Source organism: Cyclopterus lumpus, chromosome 13 (assembly GCF_009769545.1).
Source record: "Cyclopterus lumpus isolate fCycLum1 chromosome 13, fCycLum1.pri, whole genome shotgun sequence".
NCBI classification, from domain to species: domain Eukaryota; kingdom Metazoa; phylum Chordata; class Actinopteri; order Perciformes; family Cyclopteridae; genus Cyclopterus; species Cyclopterus lumpus.
In genome coordinates this window covers 3,975,790-3,996,053 of record NC_046978.1, presented here as the reverse complement: position 1 = coordinate 3,996,053, position 20,264 = coordinate 3,975,790, and the positions used below count along the sequence as shown (strand labels likewise).

Below are 20,264 nucleotides of genomic sequence, written 5' to 3'. Positions count from 1 at the left end.
CACCTGAAAATAAGTTACCCGCTGAATTACACATGTCTCTTTCCCAATGTAAGTCTGAGGGAGAAAAGTATTATTGGGCCCCATCGTATCACATGACAGACCTGGAAGTTGTAATTGCACTGTTTGGCCACAATGTAAAATTAGCGCTCTTCCTCAGGGCTTGAGTCATAGTATTTCTATAAGAGTGAAAGCTTGCGTAGGTGTCTTGCCAGCTAAAAAACCGGCTTTGCAACATTGTACTGCAAACTAGTTTTGCACCTCGGCTCCTCCCACGGATCAACAGTATCGTCTAGTAGGTATGTGTCTCCACAAGCCTTTCACACAGCCAGCTGCCACAGATTTGAAGGTGTATCCACTTATTTCTCTTTCCACATATGAGACACAAGCTCCTCCGGCGCAACCGATTCATGTTGATCTGAAGGACAGATCCTATTCATGTGTAGGATTAGATAGCGAGTCTGTCAGAGAGGATTTCTGTGCTCATGGATTGCCTTGACGGATCCGCTGGGCAGTTCAGGAACTTCAAGAAGGACGACTTTGAGGCTGACTGGATTAAGGTGGCAGAATGCAGATTTGGTCAGCTGCACCAGGTCAAGCTCAAGGCCCAGCAGAAAAGATGTGCGTTGAAGAGCTTTGACAAAACCTTGTGCGCAAACAACCTTTACAGGTGGGATTTAAATTAAGAAAACTATAGCACAAATTGCACATCGTCCTGCTGTAATGGTACAAGCACCTGCAGAATTTACAACAATTTCTCACACAGTTTTGGACTTTAACTAAGATGTTGTGGTTTGATTAGTGTTTGCAACTCTACAACGTTTCACACAGGAAAGAATGTTTCCTGCTGTAGTTAAAGTTTAAAATAACAATTTAATGCCCAAAGCAACTTTCACTGACTAATATTGTTTTCCGTCACAGGAGAATAATAGACGAGGCGCCCAACATAGCCACATTAAAATCCAAGTACATTGTGTCTATCTATGGACTGTGCAGTGAGGCGACTGCTGTGGTGATGGAGTACATGAGTAATGGATCGCTGAACGATCTCCTAGCCAGTCACATTTTGATGTGGCCGAAAAAGTTCCAGATGATTCATGAGGCATCGATGGGAATGAATTTCCTTCACAGCTTGAAACCTCCACTACTTCATCTTAACCTCAAGACATCCAACATCCTACTAGATGATTGTCTCCATGTCAAGGTCAGTACAACTCATTGACAACTAAATTATTGTTATTTTCAGTGTATGTGATTTCATTTATCTCTGGGCATTTCTGAGAATTCTGTGGACTACTTTGAAATTCTTGTTTGTCCACTCAGATTTCAGATTTTGGTGTAATCGACTGGCAAGAGAGCATGTGCAAGACGTTGTTGATGGAGCATCTGACAGCAAGAGGAAACATAAATTACACTCCTCCAGAGGCTTTCACTCAGTGCCCCGATCTTCCAGGAACTACCTTTGATGTTTACAGGTGACTTGCCAAGGGCATTTTTTAAATGCTTTCCCCCCCAGATTCAGTGCACAATTCAGACATACCCTGCTCTTTACTCTATACCCCATCGCAAGTTACTGGGACATATTCTATATATTATACTCATGTCTGACTTACTCTTTCTTACCCTTTCTTACCCTTAATTATATTTAAAAAGGACTGCCACAACGTCAATGAACACAGGATATGCAAAAGTTAGAAAGTTAGGACTGAAGTGCCTCTTTCTGCTTTGATCTACAGCTTTGGAATCGTGATGTGGGAGATTCTGACTCAACAGAAACCATATGCAGGTAGGGATGAATTCATTTTTATTGCATCACACCTTATTTCAAAATGATGTATCGGTGTTACATCAGCTAGGAGTCAAGTAACACTCCACACGCTTACTCAAATAGCATAAGGGTGAAGGCATACTCATTTTAACGTTTCTCAAACTAAATTTCACAGTTGCTTTTGAAAAGGTTGTCATACAAACAACATTGAATTATTCTTTCATTAAACTATTATCCCTATTCGTATTATTGTCTATTGCTGAAAGGTGAACATTATAATATCATTGTTGCAAATGTGACAAATCTTGTGATGTCTTGATTCTTAAGATACTTTATTACTAGGTAATTAACACTAAATATTTAATTGAAATAACATGCTAAAAGGTGTCTATATAGGTTACAATCATATAGAGGAGCATACTGTCCAACATCCTTAAAATAATTAATGCTCTATGAAGTCAGGTGTTTTCTCCCTATAAGCAGACATTCAACATATTGAGATTGAAGTCTGTTTATTAAACATGAAATTCAGCCAAGAGATAATAAGGCCAGCATTAGGATTGGAGACACGGGGAAACAGCAAGCCTGGCTCTGTCCAAAGCTAAATAAATAAACCTACCAGCACTGCTCAAGGTCACAAATTACCACTTGTTCCTTGTTTAAAGCCGAGGAACTTTCATTTTGTGTTGATTTTGGCGGTCCCTATGAAGGAAGTCGGTAGTGTTTCGGAGCACCAGACTCCCTAATTTAAATGCAGCAGTCTGCTCCACACATTCCTGGTTCTGGTTCTCCCGTGCCTCCCATCCCTCGAGCGGATCGTTCCATATCCAGTTAAAAGTTCCTAATAGTAACTTTAATCAGTACAAAAAACAAAGTGTAAAAACCACAACCGGAAACTATAACTTAATCCTCTTGAACCAGAGGGCCCCCAATACTTGTGAAAGATGCACACTTGTGCCAACATATTCATCCTGCATACCTACATCATGGAAAGAAGCTTATCTAAAAGCTCATGATAACCATAATTATCAAAAAGAAACACTATTCTGACAACAAGTCACTAAAGGAGCACACCGCAAAAACCTACTAATGGTGCATGTCCTCTCTCTGTAACTAAAACTCACTGAACCAGCAGTTGAAGAAGAGAAAAAAATCAACTTTACTTCATACAGCTATCCATAAATGGGTCAACGTTGTCCACACAGACCAATTGGATATTATTTCTTTTCGTGGGAAAATGTATTAGGTCTGATCGATTTATTTTTCAAAACAAAGCCCAGCTGTATTTAGATGGAATTAATAGGGAAATTAAATGAGTTTTACAGTTACCCAAGCAAATTTCAATTGGCACAGATTGTACCCAAATGTATCCAAATGGCCAATTTGAAGATTATGTCTGAACATTTCTTTAATAAACCCTCTCCAACTGTGGTCTGCATCCCTTTATTAGTATCTGTCTGTGCACAGGTAATTTTAATATGATGTAAAATTATTTGCTGTTCCTTGATTTACTGTGACCCAGTAATATATATATATATATATATATATATATATATATATAAATACAGATGCCCACGCCTCGGCATAGTATATCACAGTGTTACATTTATTATGATTAAGATTGTTCAAACAGACCTTGTAATTGCAGAGATATTCTTTATTTATGTTGAGCATGCCATATTCCTAGAGTTAACATAACAAACAAGTGAACTGGTCTGTTGAATCCACGTTTAATATCTGTCTTATGATTGTGTTCATCTTCATTGAACCTTGAGTCTTATATCTGTTTTATTGGCCCAGGGAGCAGTATGACCACAGTACTCTTACAGGTGTCACACGGTAAGAGACCCTGTGTGGAGAAGATGCCCGAACAGAAGCCCCAGGAGTGTGAACAGATGATCGGCATCATGAGGCAGTGCTGGAACCAGGACCACTGGAAGAGGCCTGAGTTCTCAGGTGCAGATGTCAAATAAGTTCTTAATGGAACTGCAGCTCTTTGTGTCATTTGCTCATTGTGATGAAAAATAACACAAATCTCATGTAGACGATACACATAAAAAAGTTAAGTAACGGCGAAGGTTTCTGGTGACTCAAAATCTTGCAAATGTTGACACATTTCAAAATTTATTTTATTCTCTAAGCTCAAGGAATTATATTTCTCCTGTATCCTAATGTTTAGGTTTATTTATACAAAGACTGTCGCCAGTCCTCCCTAAAGCTATTACAAAATACTTTAGAGAAAGGATCATAGCAAGCACAATATCTTGACTAAAAAATCATGGGAAAATTGGTGTTAAATTTGTCAAATTTGTCTGGTGTTCTGTGATATTGCAGTTGTCAATTTAATATCATATTAAAAGTTTGAGTGTAAATTGATGCCAAGTAGTTTTCCCTCAATGATATTGACATTCGTGTTTTAATCTGCTACCATCGAAGGCATTTGGCTGCTGTCCCTCTGACATTCTTTTACATGCAAAAATGATCAAACAAAGCAACCATGTACCCTTTGGTAAGTACAAGTAAAGTAAAAAACAATTATCAAATTGCTTAAAAGAAAACACATTATATTTCGTGAAATGCATACATTACAAGTGGGTCATCTTTGTGTCGACAAGACAGCAGATATTACAATTTGTGATTTTCACAAAAGCTTATTGCTGTTACTTTATATATCAAATCTGTAATTTGTGCATGGCTGATCATACTCTGTATGAAATTATGAAATGATCCCACTGGGTTTTGAAGTTGGGAGTCTAGGAAAACATTTGTTTGATTTGATAAATGAATAACAGTCCATTCCTTGACTGCTTTTTTGTTTGCAGACACTGTGAGGAAAATGGAGGCTCTAAGCAAAGTCCTGAAGATCCCAGGACCAAACCAAATCAAAAACGGGGACGAGGGACAGAAATCAGATTATCCGTGGCTGGTTTCCCCGATACATAAAGTTAGTTTATACTTTATTTGAATGTTACTGTAGAATCTACCGTACGCTCCCCTTTTGGCAGAGTGAATAGCTCAGGTTAATAGTATAATAAGAAAGAGTGGAAAAGGGTAATGTCGTTTACACAAGAGTCCTGCGGCTCTGAGGATGTAATTAGGCTTTGAACCTCCAATAACTAATTATTTGGTCACCTGGGGGCAGCAGAAACAATCTGTGAACACAACATTGACATATAATCCCCTTTTTAGTTGATCTCGCAAACTTGTATGAAAATAGTTGATTTTTTTTACATATCCAGGAGTTACGGAGCAGCATTAACATTTGTTTGGAGTTGTGTTTCTGGCCCCCTGGCAAATGTAAGTCCAATATTCACACTCCTTTAGCTCTCTACTAACTCCTGAGGGAAATATCTGGCTCTTTAGATACTAAATGCTTCACTATGTTCACCAATTAGCTGCTAACTGTGTCTGTCAGCCATTTTGTGCTGAACAGATAGTGAACAGAGAGTTTAGAGCTATTTTACTGAAAACAGCTGCCTGCTGCTAAAAACGACACAATGAGAGTAAGCCAAAAAAAATTGAGACTTGAACAGCAAATCAATAATCTGAATCTCACAATAAAGCTCTGCAAAGCCAAGGGGAGCTATGGGTGACCATTCACCCATAGCTTTCAACACTTTCACTGAGCCATATTATTTTCAAATTGCCATTTGATACATGGTTATAAAAAATATAAATTATAGCCAGTTTTAGGCAAATGCTAGACTGAGCATCCTAAAATGACACTATGTTTACTAGGTATGCCATTCATCATGTTGAACATCTTAGCTTAATGTGTTAGGATGCAAACATTTTCTAATTAGCACTAAACACAAGTACAGTTGAGATAATGGGAATGTCATTGGTTATGCGCTACATGAAGTCAGTGGATCTTCAAAGTTTTTAGGGTTCATCCTCCACGCACCATGGATTATCTATACCAAATTTCATAGTAATCCATTGATTATTTGTTGAAACAATTCAAGAAACTAAAGTAAAACCCAGGGGTCACCAATGTCAGTAGGTGTCATCCTGTCCCATCAATGGAAATGTTGGTTGCTGGTGTAGTTTGAAACACACATAGGAACCATTTCATGTAGTGAGACCATTTTTTCATGCATTTCTTACAGAATTCTCGAAGATGTCAAAAGTTTTTGATATCATGGCATGGCTTTTTCTCAACATCTATGTATCTCAATGTGAGGGATTGTTGATATTTTTTTTACCAATGTTTAAGTGGTAGAACATTGTTAAATTGAGCACCAAATCTGTGAAACGGACAAAAAATAGAGCATGCTGTCCATCAAATACTTTCATTATAATGTTCTAAGATCTTTAACACTTTTTCATTTAATTAAATTAAATTAATTAATTCTACTTACTACCTTCTATCTCCCACTAAAGATTCCCCCGCTAAAAAACACAAATACAGACATATGTGAGTCTCTTTGAGTTAAGTGTTGAATCCGCATGCTCACATATTGATTGATATGTGCTTATTAACCACTTTTCTTTTGTCCGTTCTTTCTTTTCCATTTTAGATTGCTTTGCCTGAGGTGCCTGACCTTCCCTTAGGAAAACACAAAGGTAGAGTAGGATGGGAAATCATGTTGCAGTACAAGGCCTGGAGGGTTGACATTTAAGAGGTGCTATGTACAGTGCTGTCATATTTATATATTCTATTACCTTTAGTACTGAAAAGAGTAAACTATTAATGGAAAGGTAAATAAAAGAAACATCCACCCAGCCTTAAATTTCCTCTGAAATGTTGACTATATAGGTAATGCACAATAATGATCTGCCACTCTCTATTAACATATGCATCTATAGCTACATATGTTCAAATACTAATGCTCAAGGCATTGACTGAGAACCACACAATCCACAGAGATCTATCCTGATCATGTACACATTCACTTTGAAATGAGGAAACTCAACTGTAATGCAGGAGGATTCATAAACATAAAGGTTCTCTGGGTACGCTAATATTCCCATTTCTGCTGCTATGTTTCTCACATAATGCCCTTTGCTGTCATTTCAGATGACCATCCTGGAAGCGACAGCATTCTCTCACTGCTGTACAAAAAGGACTTTGATAGTTTCAGACATTCGGTGAAAAGAGACCATGTACGCATACAGTTTCCGAGTAAAAACAGCCTCCTCCACTACACGGTAGCCAGCGGGGATGCAGAGAGTGTCGAGCATGTCCTGAGACTGGGTGCTGAAGTCAACTGTACGACTGCCAGAGGCTACACTCCTCTGTTTGTTGCTGTTATGCACAGGTGTGTATGAACATACAGTATATTTTAAAAATCTGTTTTTCAAGTTACAAAAGGAAACATAATTTGTGCTAGCAGCTGGGTATTTACAAAAGTGTCTGCAGTTCTAAGTTAACCAAAGACCTAGTCTCCCTCCATTCGAAGTCAACATTTTGGGAAATACACTTGTGTGCTTTCTTGCCAAGAGTTCAATGAGAAGATAAATGCCACTCTCATGTCTGTAAGGTAGCCCCAGAAGACGGTTTGCTTGGCTTAGTAGAAAGATTGGAGTTTCTACTGACAACCAAATGGTGATGACGAGAGTCAGTAATATTATATTATAAACTGAACTTCTTTTCTACAGTCTTCATGATATCATCTTATTGTTGCTGGAACATGGTGCAGCTACCACCCAAGAAGATGAGGACCTGTGGACAGCTCTCCACTTCGCTGCTCAGAGCGGCGATGACAGGACTGTCCGTCTACTGTTGGACAAAGGAGCTGTGGCGGAAGCTCGGGAAAAGAACGGTTGGATGCCGCTCCACCTGGCCTGCCAGAATGGACATGAAACAGTGGTGCGCCTGCTGCTATCACGGATGTCGGAAGAAGTAGTCGGAGAACGGGAAGCAAAAGGGAGGACGCCGCTCCATATAGCCTCCGCCTACGGGCATCTGAGTATTGCCAAGCTCCTCCTCTCTCAGGGAGCAGATCCCAACGCGACCGACTGCTCTCTCTCCACTGCTCTTCATATTTCAGCTGAGAAAGGCCACAACCGAGTAGTCAGACAATTGATGCAGAGTAAGGTGAACATTGACAGTGCAAACAGCAGAGGATACACTCCACTTCACCTGGCCGCTCTGAAGGCCCATACAGGCATATGTAGGCAGCTGTTGACAAAAGGAGCCAGCCCCAACTGCAGAACCCTCCAAGGGTGGACACCCATGCACCTGGCCGCCCTAAGGGGACATGAAGCCACAGTAGTCCAGCTGGAGAGTCAGGGCAGTTGTGTGAATGCTGGTGGTGAGAATGGATGGACCCCACTCCACCTCGCATGCCACCAAGGCGAACCAGAAGTGGTGGCAAAGCTCCTGGCAGCTAAAGCCGATCCAAACATGTCAGAGGACAGTAAAGGGTGGACGCCACTGCATGTAGCTTGCGCCAGTGCTAGTTACCCAAGTGTCCTCCACTTAATATCACATCATGCAGATGTTAATGCTGTAAACTCAGGAAAGGTGACACCTTTACACCTGGCTGCCCAGCATGGCTGCATATCTATTGTAAAGGCTCTGCTGCTGAATGGAGCAGACAGGACTCTGCTGGACTCTTCTGGATCCACAGCTCTGAATGTGGCCCAGAGGTGTGAAAAATTGGAAATAGTGCAACGACTGGAGAAGTTGTCGTGAAAACAATATGAGTGTGAGGATCACAACGAAAACATCGATGCCACAGCTGGAATATTATCCTCCATTTGACTGGGGCTTTTATTAAACAACTTTAAAGGAACAGTCTGTAAGTATCAAAAAAGTACAAATTAATAGCATTAGTAACGTTGGAGCTTATCAACACCCCAATCTTTATGAATTTAGCATCGTGGCACGTTTAAAACCAAGTTTCGGAAGCTCATCTCCACCTCAAACTTGAACGGCTGTCGCTAGAGCCAGTGTTAGATTAGCCTGTTCTGGGTTACTGTGGAAACACGGCGGTGCTACATGGCAGACTCCGTGGAAGAGTATATCAATATAAATGGCTTTTTCTTAGCCAAATAAAACACCACAAGTCTTAGTTTCAGGTCATCATGCACAAATGAAAACATAGTTTTGCATATTATATTAAATTTCTGCCAATTAATTCCCCTAAATGTAACAGAATACAGGTTAAGATTTAAGATATAGATACACAAAGTTGTAGAGTCATTGCAGAGTAAGATGGATAATTTTTATGATACATTTTAAACAAAAATTTAAATGTATTTGTTTCACTATTATAATGGAAATGTGAGGGAGCCGATACAAGGGGTCAGGATCAGGTGAAGTACCCTACAATGACCAAACACATATTGATTTCCTTCTTTGACTCACCTTACTTGCTTATGCTTTCCTGGTGAATGCAATTATGGCTGCTGCCTGCTGTCTTGTGAAAAGGAATATATAAAAGAGTTGCTGTTATTATGATTTACAGAGGCATTCATTTGATTAAATCTGTCAGACTTTATGATGGTGTTATCTGTCATGATACTGGAGTAGTGGATCACTGTTACTGGCATTACTTGGATGTGTCTATTGAACTCTAATATGTATGCTTTATGACAAAGCAAGGTAACTCTGATTATCAGCCATTTCCAGGCTTAGGGCAGCACTGCCCAGTTTATGCCATACTCATTTACACAGTGACACCTTATTAAATTGAAATGAAATGGAGGGAATCAGGAGCTGTATTGACCTGCACCTTCAAAGGGTTTTCACTGGAACCACAAGAGACTGACTCTGGAGGGTGAGCAGAATCAAATTACTGTAAATAGACAGAGCAGAGTTAAGTTGGACTCAGATTGATCTTGGATTTGTTTTCTTTTTTTTCCGTTGCTACATAAGTGTGTGCTTTTTTTAATAAAAAATGTTTTTAATAGTTATTTTATTCCATGACATTGCGTGTTTAATTGTGTTGTCGACCACTATTAGTCATTTTTCAGTGTTGGTATGACAACACAGAACCATCCTTCCATCCTCTTCTAATTCTCGAGGAAATAGACAAATTGGAAAAGGCATACTGTATGTATGTATTGAAGGTTTTATGTTCACTAAAATTAGGCTACACCTGTGGTTATTGACCAGTGCACTGCGTAAAACATGCCCACCGACAGAAAACGCAATTTCTTTTTATAGACTTACATTACCCTCTCATGTCAACTACAACCTACTAAAACTACTAAGCTGTGTACATGACATCTGTGTACATGACACAATAAAAGACACACCGGTACACTAAAAAGGCTTTCCTTTGAAATGGTTCATTTTTAGACAGCTGTCAGGAGGCGGCACTCCCTTGATCGATCAGGGATGCTGTAAAATATCTGATGACCCTGCTCTTATTGTAATTTGTCCACTAGTTTGAAAAGTAGCTATCATATAATGAGAACAGGCTCCCTAAAGAGGGATGTGTATTTCAGATTGGCTCAGATGATTTATAGTTGAAAGTGTACTTTCTGCTGCGGCAATTCCCATTTTTTAATTTACGAGACCCTCAGTGTCTCAAACATGGGAAGCAAACCACATTTGTGTGAATGTTATCAACAGTAAACCTACTGTTGTCAAGTTAACAGATGGGAATTACATACATCTGTGGACTCCACAGTGCGGTGCCATTGTTTAAATGTCAGTGTTTTTGTCCTTCTATCGTTGAAACAAAACAAGCCTTTGTGTTAACTACAACATTGTTCTACTGACAGTTCCTGAAAAATGTAACTCACTTTTTTAACAACATCTAATCAGGCCCGACCTAAATCAATGGTGCTGCCCCACCTTTTTACAAACATGGTGACACATCGGCTTCTTTCTATCAGCCAGTAATTGGGTTTGCTGGGCCCTAAACTAATTGTATTGTCTAATTGGGAGACAAGCAGGAAGAAGAGAATGTCATGTAAGTTGCTGGGACAACAAACACCACATAAAGAAAGAAGAAGGGTGCAACGTTGCTTCACTTTCTTTAATATACCCTTCTAATATTTTTAACTGAACAGGTAAAATGAATATAGTTCACATTTTGGTTTGTGTCGCGCAATTGGCCGACATAATAGCATTTTCAACAACTTGCACAATTTTGTAATTTCGAGCCTTCTCTGTGAGAGCTGTTTGATCTTCTTGTCTAATGTTGGCTAAACCCCTGTACACTCTTCACCCTGTTTAAGAAGACATATTATATGTTTGCATAAAGATTTTTTAGTTTGTGTTACTCACAGCTCTCGTCTTAATGATAGGATGTTTTACAGTTATTTATGGATATTTAGCTTCTCAGAGGAGAGCCATTACAAGCTTTCTCCAGAGCTCCTCTTGACTGGCAGGGTTAATCTCGCCAATGAGCCGCTCCCTGTGGTGTTAAGCAGCTGCAGTCATGACTGATGCAGCTCTGTCTTTCCAGGTGTGCCGGCTCAGCAGCGCCAAGCAGACATCTAGGCAGGCATCTCTGGTCCTTGCCCTGGTAATTGATTGAGTGATCTATTATCTCTCCCGAGGGATGATTTTTTTCTTTTGCAGAGTGATGATATGGGAAACTTTTTTTCCCCTGCCATCTCTCTGTCACCTCTTACTCTTTAATATTACAGTGGAGAAACACACAGTCCCCAAGGTTGCTGCTTGCTACAAGTGCTCTTTTTCCACCTCAGTGATACTCCATTAATGTTATTGAGTGTAAGCGTTTACTTCCTCATCACATAAACACTTTTAATAGCCTGTACATAAAGGTCAGACATTGGCTTTAGAAATATTATTCTTAATTATTATTTAAAAATCATAACCTCTTCCTATCCTGCAGAATGTACTTTCAAAGCTATTGACCTTTTGAATGGCCTTGTTGTCTACAGTGTATTCTTATTATCCTCTCAGCTCCTTTCCTTGGTGTTGTCATATTCCTGTAAAATGATTAATGGTGGATCTCACTCCTATCTCCCTAGCACAGAGTATAAACCCCCAATACTTTACACTATTTAAATACCCTAGATAGTACACTATGCATAGCTTAGCAGTATATCCGAAGACAGGTGGTTAGATAAATCAAACACAGCATCTTGGTCAGGGTCCCTACACTTCAATCAATGATGCTCTGTGTGGCCGTAGTTATCTGCATATGAAATAATCAAGTAGTTAGTAGACCTGTAAACACAGTTTATTTAGAAAAATCTGTGAATGCATGTAACAAGCAGAAACTGACACGTGCAAAACTGATGCTAAAGGGGTACGTAGAGCATCATAGTTTAAGCATAAAGCACGTCACAATACAATCTGTACATCCTGCCTGAGATAGGAGTGACATTGCCATAAGGCTGAGCAATCGTTTGAGTGTTTATAAAAATGTAATTACCGAAGAAATTATTTTTAATGGTATATGATTGTGTTTTTATTCAGACAAAGAAAAAGACTGGATGGCTGCTTTTAGTGCAGCACCGACACTGTGCAAGTTGTTTGTCTTCTGTCTCAAAGGCTCTAATCAAATTTAATGGCGAGGTTATAAATAGAGGTTACACAGAAAAAAAGAACACAATTTACTGTAAAACATGAATTCTCTCTATAGCATATTTGTTTCATCATTGGTCTTAGCCTTTGAGCATTGCAATTGAAAGGTCTCTGCAACACTGATGCACTTGTATGTGGTAGGTGTGTGGGCTGCAGTCTCCAGTTATCTATGAGGCATTACCAAAGACAATTAACTTAATTTACCACACAGCTGGCAAGATTTTATTGTATATTGATTATCATACACCACAGCACTTAATTTACTTTAGTTATTAATAATCAAAGTTGTGAGATATCTAAACACATAAATGTGTGTCAGCAGGGTTTTATAATTTGAGGGTAATTTTCTTGAGGGGTGTGTGTGGTGGGTTAGGAGGTGAAATGGTGTGTCATGTATAATATAGATGTTTTTTGTCTCTGAGTTTATTTGTGCACCAATTTTACCATTAATAAACAAAGAGAAAGAGAAAATGTCCAGCAGGGCACTTTGAGCAACGTTGACGAAACTCTTTAAAAGTTTTAAGCCGCAGATTAATGACTAAATGATATATTGATGATGTAGCGCAAGTGCAGTGGAGATGAGATCATAATATCATAACGTCCAAACACTTCTCACCTTGGACAAGCTGAACCGACAGTGAATCAAACACCACTCAGATATGTATCTTTCATTTCCCCCCTGCCTCAACCTCTTGTCCTTCAGTGAAGATTACATACCTTTGCAGATTAACTCGAATTGAAAAACAAGCCTCTCTTTCCCTTCAGCCTGAAGAACACACCTCAAAGCATGCTGCTTGCTGCTCACTTCCTGTCACTCGAAACAGGCTTCTGAGTCACTTACTTTATGCATTATTAAGAAAGGAATGGCATATCAAAACGCATACACACATGTATAGCCTTCAGACTGTATTGTTACTATGCATCTTTGTTTACATTTGGGCTAGAAGCTAATGCAAGATACCTCAGAACAATAAAAGACAGTAGATTAAGATAGCACAAATTAATTATATGTTTGCGACACGCAAAATATTTATTTATTGAAGTTTTAGGAAAAGTACCGGACAATGCTGCTGTATCTGTTTTCTAACCTTAAATTCTGCCTTCTTTGTTTTGGTTATTTCAGAGTGGCAGAAGTTTTAGACATTGTATGCATGTGATAGCATACATTAGCTTTATTTAGCTGTGTTGTTAACACTGTAGGCCCCAACTTCACCTTCATCTATAATACAACATGTTAAATGTCCATTAAAATTTGGTCTTGAAGTCAATTTGGAAACTTTTACCAGTCTTAAAAAAGGCTGTTGTTAACAAGTAGCTCAATGAGACGACAAAATGTAATCATACCCGTACAACCTGGTTGTGTATACTTGTGCTTAACATTAGCTTTGTCCTTATGTCGATTGCATTAAAAAATCATAAAAGTGGAGTTCATTTGTGGAAATTATCTTGCAAAACAAAACATGTAAGAATCAACAATGTTTTTCTACCACAGAGCATAGCCTAATTTCTATGATTTCAAAATCCAATGCACTGAAATACTTCTCCTTTCTCTGATTTTTAGAGGGAAAGAAAAGGAATAGGGGGGAGCGGTATGCATTTAACAAGGCTAAAGTCTAGACAGAGAGAGAGAGAGAGAGAGAGAGAGAGACTCATCTCACAAAGGATGTGATAATGACTATCTCCACTAAGAGAGCTCTCCAATCTCTCACTTTTAGCCCCATCAAAATTAACAACACATCCTATTACTCCTATATTAATTCCAGGCTTCTGATTTTGTAGATTGTGTTAATATTTAGATAGATACTCTGCCTAGAGGATAATTGATTTCAAATTATTTGGACTAAAGCAGGCAAAAGCCAGGTGGAATCAGTTAAAGAGAGGAGGGAAGTGGAAGGAGGCTTAGTTGAAAAGCTCAGCTCCCTGAACTCAACTTCAATCATTTTTACATTACATGTCATTTAGCTGACGCTTTTATCCAAAGCGACTTACAATAAGTGCATTAAACCATGAGTTCAAACTCAGAACAACAAGAATCAAGCAAGTACAATTTCTTCAATAAAGTTACTACAAAGTGCTATCAGTAAGAGCCATTTAAGTGCTACCAAAGTGCTACTACGGCTCTACCTTCCCTATTCAAGGTATAGTCGAAAAAGATGTGTTTTTAGTTTGCGACGGAAGATGTAGAGACTTTCTGCTGTCCTGATGTCAATGGAGAGCTCATTCCACCAATGAGGAGCCAGCACAGCAAACAGTCGTGACTTTGTTGAGTGTTTAGCTCGTAGTGACGGAGCTACAAGCCGATTGGCAGAAGCCGAGCGAAGTGAACGGGCTGGGGTGTACGGTTTGACCATGTCCTGGATGTAGACCGGACCCGATCTGTTTGCAGCACGGTACGCAAGTACCAATGTTTTGAAGCGGATGCGGGCGGCCACCGGTAACCAGTGAAGGTCGCAGAGGAGCGGAGTAGTATGGGTACATTTCGGGAGGTTGAAGACCAGCCGAGCAGCTGCATTCTGGATGAGCTGTAGAGGTCGAATGGCATAAGCAGGTAGACCTGCCAGGAGGGAGTTGCAATAGTCTAGCCGTGAGATGACCAGAGCCTGGACCAGAACCTGTGCCGCCTTCTGAGTGAGAAGAGGTCGTATTCCCCTGATGTTGTACAGCATGTACCTACAGGAGCGTGTTATTGCGGTAATGTTGGCAGTCAGGGAGAGTTGACTGTCGAGTGTCACACCGAGGTTCCTGGCAGTCGGAGTCGGAGCCAACACTGAGTTGTTGAAGTTAATAGTCAGGTCGTGGGTGGGAGAGCCTTTTCCTGGAAGGAGGAGAAGTTCAGTCTTGTCCGGGTTAATTTTCAGGTGGTGTGCGGACATCCACTGAGAGATGTCAGTCAGACAGGCAGAGATTCATGCTGCCACCTGTGTTTCAGATTGGGGAAACGAGAGGATCAATTGGGTGTCGTCAGCGTAGCTATGGTAGGAGAAGCCATGCGAGTGAATGATAGAGCCGAGAGAGTTGGCGTACAGAGAGAAGAGAAGAGTACCAAGGACTGAGCCCTGAGGGACCCCAGTAGTCAGACAAGGCTCAGACACAGATCCTCTCCAGGTTACCCGGTAAGTGCGGTCGGTGAGGTAGGATGAGAAGAGTGAGAGTGCAGTGCCTGAGATACCCATGTCCTGGAGGGAGGAAATAAGGATCTGGTGGTTCACTGTGTCAAAGGCAGCGGAAAGGTCTAGAAGGATAAGGACAGAGGAGAGAGAGGCTGCTCTAGCAGTGTGAAGCTGCTCAGAGACAGCAATGAGGGCAGTCTCTGTTGAGTGGCCTGTCTTGAATCCAGACTGATGGGGGTCTAGAAGGTTGTTACTGTGGAGAAAGGAGGAGACTTGTTTAAAGATAGCTCGCTCTAGAGTTTTGGAAAGGAAGGGGAGGAGAGAGACAGGTCTGTAGTGGTTGACTTCAGACGGGTTGAGAGTGGGTTTCTTCAGGAGAGGGTTGACTCTTGCCTCCTTCAGAGAGTTAGGGAAACAGCCGGTTGAGAGGGAGGTGTTAATAAGATGGGTGTAAAAGGGAAGAAGGTCAGGAGCAATAGACTGGAGAATGTGAGACGGGATGGGGTCAAGGGGGCAGGTGGTTGGGCGGGCAGAGGTTATCAAGGTAAGAACTTGATTGGGAGACAGGAGGGTGAAAGAGTAAAGCGAGGGGGAAGAAGATGAAGTTAAGAGGAGAGAAGAGATTGATAGGCGAGCAGGTCGTCGGCGTGTTTGGATTTTCGCCACTTCCTTTCCGATGCTCGCATAGTGGCTCTCTCGGCGCGCACTGGTTCGGACAGCCACGGAGCCGGAGAGGACTTGCGGACCTTTCGAGTCGTAAGAGGACAGAGAGAATCAAGAGAGGAAGACAGAGTAGAGAGTAGAGTGTCAGTGGCAAAGTTAGGCTGCATGAGTGCGAAGGAATCGGTTGAAGGGAGGACTGACAGAACAGACGAGGCCAGAGAGGAGGGTAAGAGGGTGCGGATGTTGCGCACCCTCTCACCCTCCTCTCTTGGAGTTGGCAATAATTAGTTACAGCTGTGATGAGCCCGCCCACAGGTCGTTGAAGGAATTGCCCACTTATCGATCGATACTGGTAAGAGTCGGCACTCAGGCAGGGGATCCTTGCCACCAGTGAAGTCTCAGTTTGCTAGAATGTGAAATTCTTGCCAAACTGATTAAGGACAAAGGTCTGTTTTACCTCAAGGTAGAAAGTAGAATATAGTTTAGTCCCTAGTAGATTTGGATTACAGAGCAAATACTTAAATCCTAGCTGGTTTGGTTGACTTTTCAGTCACTTGTGTAAAAAAGCAAGAAATCGCAGCTCAAAATGTTCAAATTAGAAAGACAGTACAGACTAGCATTCTAGTATACCTAAATACAGCAGATACAGTAGTAATATAGCAGAGAAACCTCTTTAAAGAATGCTCAGCAAGATACAGGAAGTCCCAGAAGTCAGTGGACACACAGTGTGTCATTTGCTTTAAACATTTCATTCACATGTCATTTTTATCACGCCAAGTTAGCAGAATCAGAGAAGAAGAAACTAGATGTGAAGCATATCCAATCGATCAAATCATTGTATTTTCCTTGTCTTACAATTTCTCCCCCTCAGATACTTGAACTATCCAAACAAACTGAGGCATCAAGATAATCTAGAATTAGATTGTATTTTCCTCACCCTTTATTTTCTCTCATAATTATTCACATCTCATTTAATCCATTATTGTGAGAAAACAACAACATTCACTGAAGCACAACGATGCTCAGTTGGTACTAAGGAGCCCAAAGTGTGCCAAGAACATATCCCCCACCCCATTTCACCACCACCACCAGCCTGAACCGTTGATACAAGGCATGATGGATCTTTGCTTTCATGTTGTTAACGTCAAATTCTGCCCCTACCATCTGAACGTCGCAGCTTAAATCGAGACTCATCAGACCAGGCAACGTTTTTCCAATCTTCTATTGTCTAATGTTGGTGAGCCTGTGCTGCAGCCCGTCTGCTTCAAGGTTCCACGTGTTGTGCATTCAGAGATGGTATTCGGCATACCTTTGTTGACCTCTGACATCAACAAGTAATTTTCCGCCACACAACTGCCGCTCACTGGATATTTTCTCTTTTTCAGACCATTTTCTGTAAAACCTAGAGATGGTTGTGTGTGAAAATCCCAGTAGATGAGCAGTTTTTTTAAATACTCAGACTCAGCCCACCTGGCAACCGTTTAAAGTCACTTGAATCCCCTTTATTGCCCATTCTGATGCTCGGTTTGAACTTCTTCAAATGCCATGTGAGCTCCTCGACAATTAGTGTGAAAAGGCCAACCGGATACTTCACTAATAGTGATTCATGCTGCAAAAATGGTAATACTGAGCTAATTCGTGTTAATTAAGTTATTAGATGCTCCAAATATAATGTTAGTCAATTATATTTTCTAGTTGGGAGCACACAATAAGTCATGCAACTTAAGTTCTCCCTCCAACACTAGTGAACACTCCTAATTGCTTATAATGGCGCTCATAGATTTTGCGGTAATGGTAGTCTTTGACTTAGGTGCAATGTCAAAAGCTCATAGGTGGTGGAGTGTTGCAAAAAAAGAAAATTAAACATTTTTACAACACAGTCTGTCTTAGCCTACCAGTCAAGATATATTTTTGTCTTATAATGTGTAGTGCTTCTAACGCAGGATACAGGTCGTTTGTCATCACAGGTGAACCGAACAGTGAAGGTCAACAACCGTAATTCTCCTCAGAAATCATTAAAGTCTGACAGTTTCCCTTATTTGATCTGTGTGCTCCAGCAAGGGGTCTTTACAGCCTTTATGGTTTAGTGTACACTTGGTAGATTACCTATACTTTAAGAGGAAAACAGGAAAAAACCACAGTCATATTCCTTTAAGGGTAACCACAAAAAAAACATACTAAATCTTGGTAGTTTCTTTTGTTTTCCATGCTTTTCTTACTTGTTGAACGGATGGCCAGCATGTAACACAAACCAGCTGTGTCTTAGTTAGCTATGGGCCTAAAATTATTTCTCTGTATTTCAGAAAAGTCAGGCTTAGAAATACTTCAGAAGCCCAACTCTGAACCAAACTTACTATTTCACATTCAGAAATGTATTTGCAATTTCACAGATTCCCAAATTAAAAATGTTATTGGAAACAGACATATCTCAGAAAATGAATAGCAGGTTCATAACGTATTTTAACCTTAACCACTGCGGCCAAAAGCTAAAGCAAGTGAAGAAGTGCATTGATTTGTGTTTTACAAGCCATAATTACAAAATGGTATTTAAAAATGTGGGAAAAAAAGTGATAAACAATATGCAACTATAATTTAAGCAAACATGCAGTAACGCTCTTTTAAAAAAAAGTCTCTTGAGAAAGCAGAACAACTGAGTTTGTAACTCTCTGACTTTTGAGGTTAAATGCTCTGACGGTATTACCATATTGTGCCGCTTTGTCTCACTATGCACATTGTAGCCTGCAGGTCCTGGGCAGAGAATAAATGCTGCTGGTTGATAGTCCACAGTAATCAAATTTATGGACTGAGATCCTTGGTATGAGAATATTTTAATAATTCAGGAAAGCTATTGTGATTCAGTTAATTAAGAGTCTCCCCCATTGCTTTAATAGCAGTGGGTCCCACCTCTATTTGAACTCTCCTTCTCCAACCTCTGGCACTATTTTTAGAGATGCCTGTCACTGCGCTCCATCCAGAAGTGATGTGGGAAAACACCCACTGGAGACTGGAGAGGGACGAGAAGGGGCAGACATGAGAAAGTCACTCCTCAGAGACCCTCTGTGTATCTCCTTGTGTGCACAGCTGACTGCCAAGGTTACTGTTTTTGACATTGACATTTGATATTCCATACAACAGAATCAATGAGATAGTGTGTAACATTATAAATCAGTGATGAATAGCACTGCTAGAACGCGTGTCATGTCAGACGTGGTATTAAAAGACAGGAGACTGACAGCTTCAGTAAAGCAGGAGTGACACTGAGGGCAGGCTGGCCAACATTCTAGAGATTTCCCCTGATGTAATCAGAAATATAATCAGAAACGTGGAGATGCCATGCAACAACAATATAGGGATCAAAACCACCAGCAGTTTTTAGACTGACAAAAGAAGAATGAGAACAAAACGATTCCATTACAACTTACTCTTTGTGAGGAATAACCATGTAACGTGTTTCTGCAGTATATGTGTGGCCATGTGACTTTGTCTTCTTCTCTGTTTGTCAGTGTGAATAAGTCTTTGTGATTCTTGCAATCACTGTGATCGTACTTATTGTACTCATAATCTACTGTATTTATGAATTCAAATGCAATTCTGCGGTAAATCTCAGGGGAATTTATTACTGATACTAAATTTAGATATATCGATGACAGTTATGTGTTAATAATTTACATATCCAGGAAATACACGTACATGTTCACATTTCAAAGGTATACATTGCAAGAACCTAAAGCATACACAAATTAACATTTAAGTGCTCTTATACTATACTATAGTTTTATGCATGCATGTTTGATTTCGGCTAACTGACGGGACAAGATATCCTTAAATAATAGTGTACAAATTGTTAACCAGTATAGCTGCTAATTAAAATGATTCAGTAGCTATTATGAAGGCGGGAACAATGTCAACACACAGTATGTGCCAGAAATGATTGGTGCCGGTCCACGTTGGTGTGGGAAATTCATGCTTAGGTTTGTATTATGGGAATACCATATACATACAGTACATGTGTCACACAGGGCTATGGGAGATCCATATAGTGAATAGATATGGATCATATATGGATCTGCGCCAGGAAAGTAGACACATAAACCATGCTATATGATTGCTTTGGACTGAATAGTACAATAGGACATGCTTTCTACACATCACTATTTCAGACAGGTTGGAGCTAAACCTCCTGGAGTCCCAGTGTGAGTCCCTATTGTGAAATATAAGGCACATCACATATTATTGGCTGTGTAAATATACATTATTGTTTTTCTTT

At 40.2% G+C, this 20,264-nt stretch overlaps 1 protein-coding gene across 2 annotated transcripts; it reads left to right on the top strand.

Moving 5' to 3' along the window:
• Positions 1 to 328: 328 nt before the first annotated feature.
• On the top strand, positions 329 to 9,591 carry ankk1 (ankyrin repeat and kinase domain containing 1). 2 transcript variants are annotated; one of them, XM_034549275.1, is made up of 9 exons: positions 329 to 618; positions 919 to 1,201; positions 1,321 to 1,472; positions 1,734 to 1,783; positions 3,566 to 3,721; positions 4,588 to 4,709; positions 6,286 to 6,331; positions 6,786 to 7,026; positions 7,367 to 9,591. In XM_034549275.1, the coding sequence occupies exons 1-9, from the start codon at positions 566 to 568 to the stop codon at positions 8,403 to 8,405; spliced, it is 2,142 nt and encodes a 713-aa protein (XP_034405166.1). In that variant the 5' UTR covers positions 329 to 565; the 3' UTR covers positions 8,406 to 9,591. The 2 variants fall into 2 exon arrangements, with proteins under 2 accessions (XP_034405166.1, XP_034405165.1); XM_034549274.1 differs by having other exon boundaries at positions 329 to 667.
• Positions 9,592 to 20,264: the final 10,673 nt, after the last annotated feature.

Bases quoted from the DNA above. Each gene is read 5' to 3' on its own strand.
- ankk1 (XM_034549274.1), top strand. From the start codon at position 483: ATGGATTGCCTTGACGGATCCGCTGGGCAGTTCAGGAACTTCAAGAAG. The intron at 1,202-1,320 runs GTCAGTACAACT...TTGTCCACTCAG, and splicing joins ATGATTGTCTCCATGTCAAG to ATTTCAGATTTTGGTGTAAT. The intron at 6,332-6,785 runs GTAGAGTAGGAT...CTGTCATTTCAG, and splicing joins TCCCTTAGGAAAACACAAAG to ATGACCATCCTGGAAGCGAC.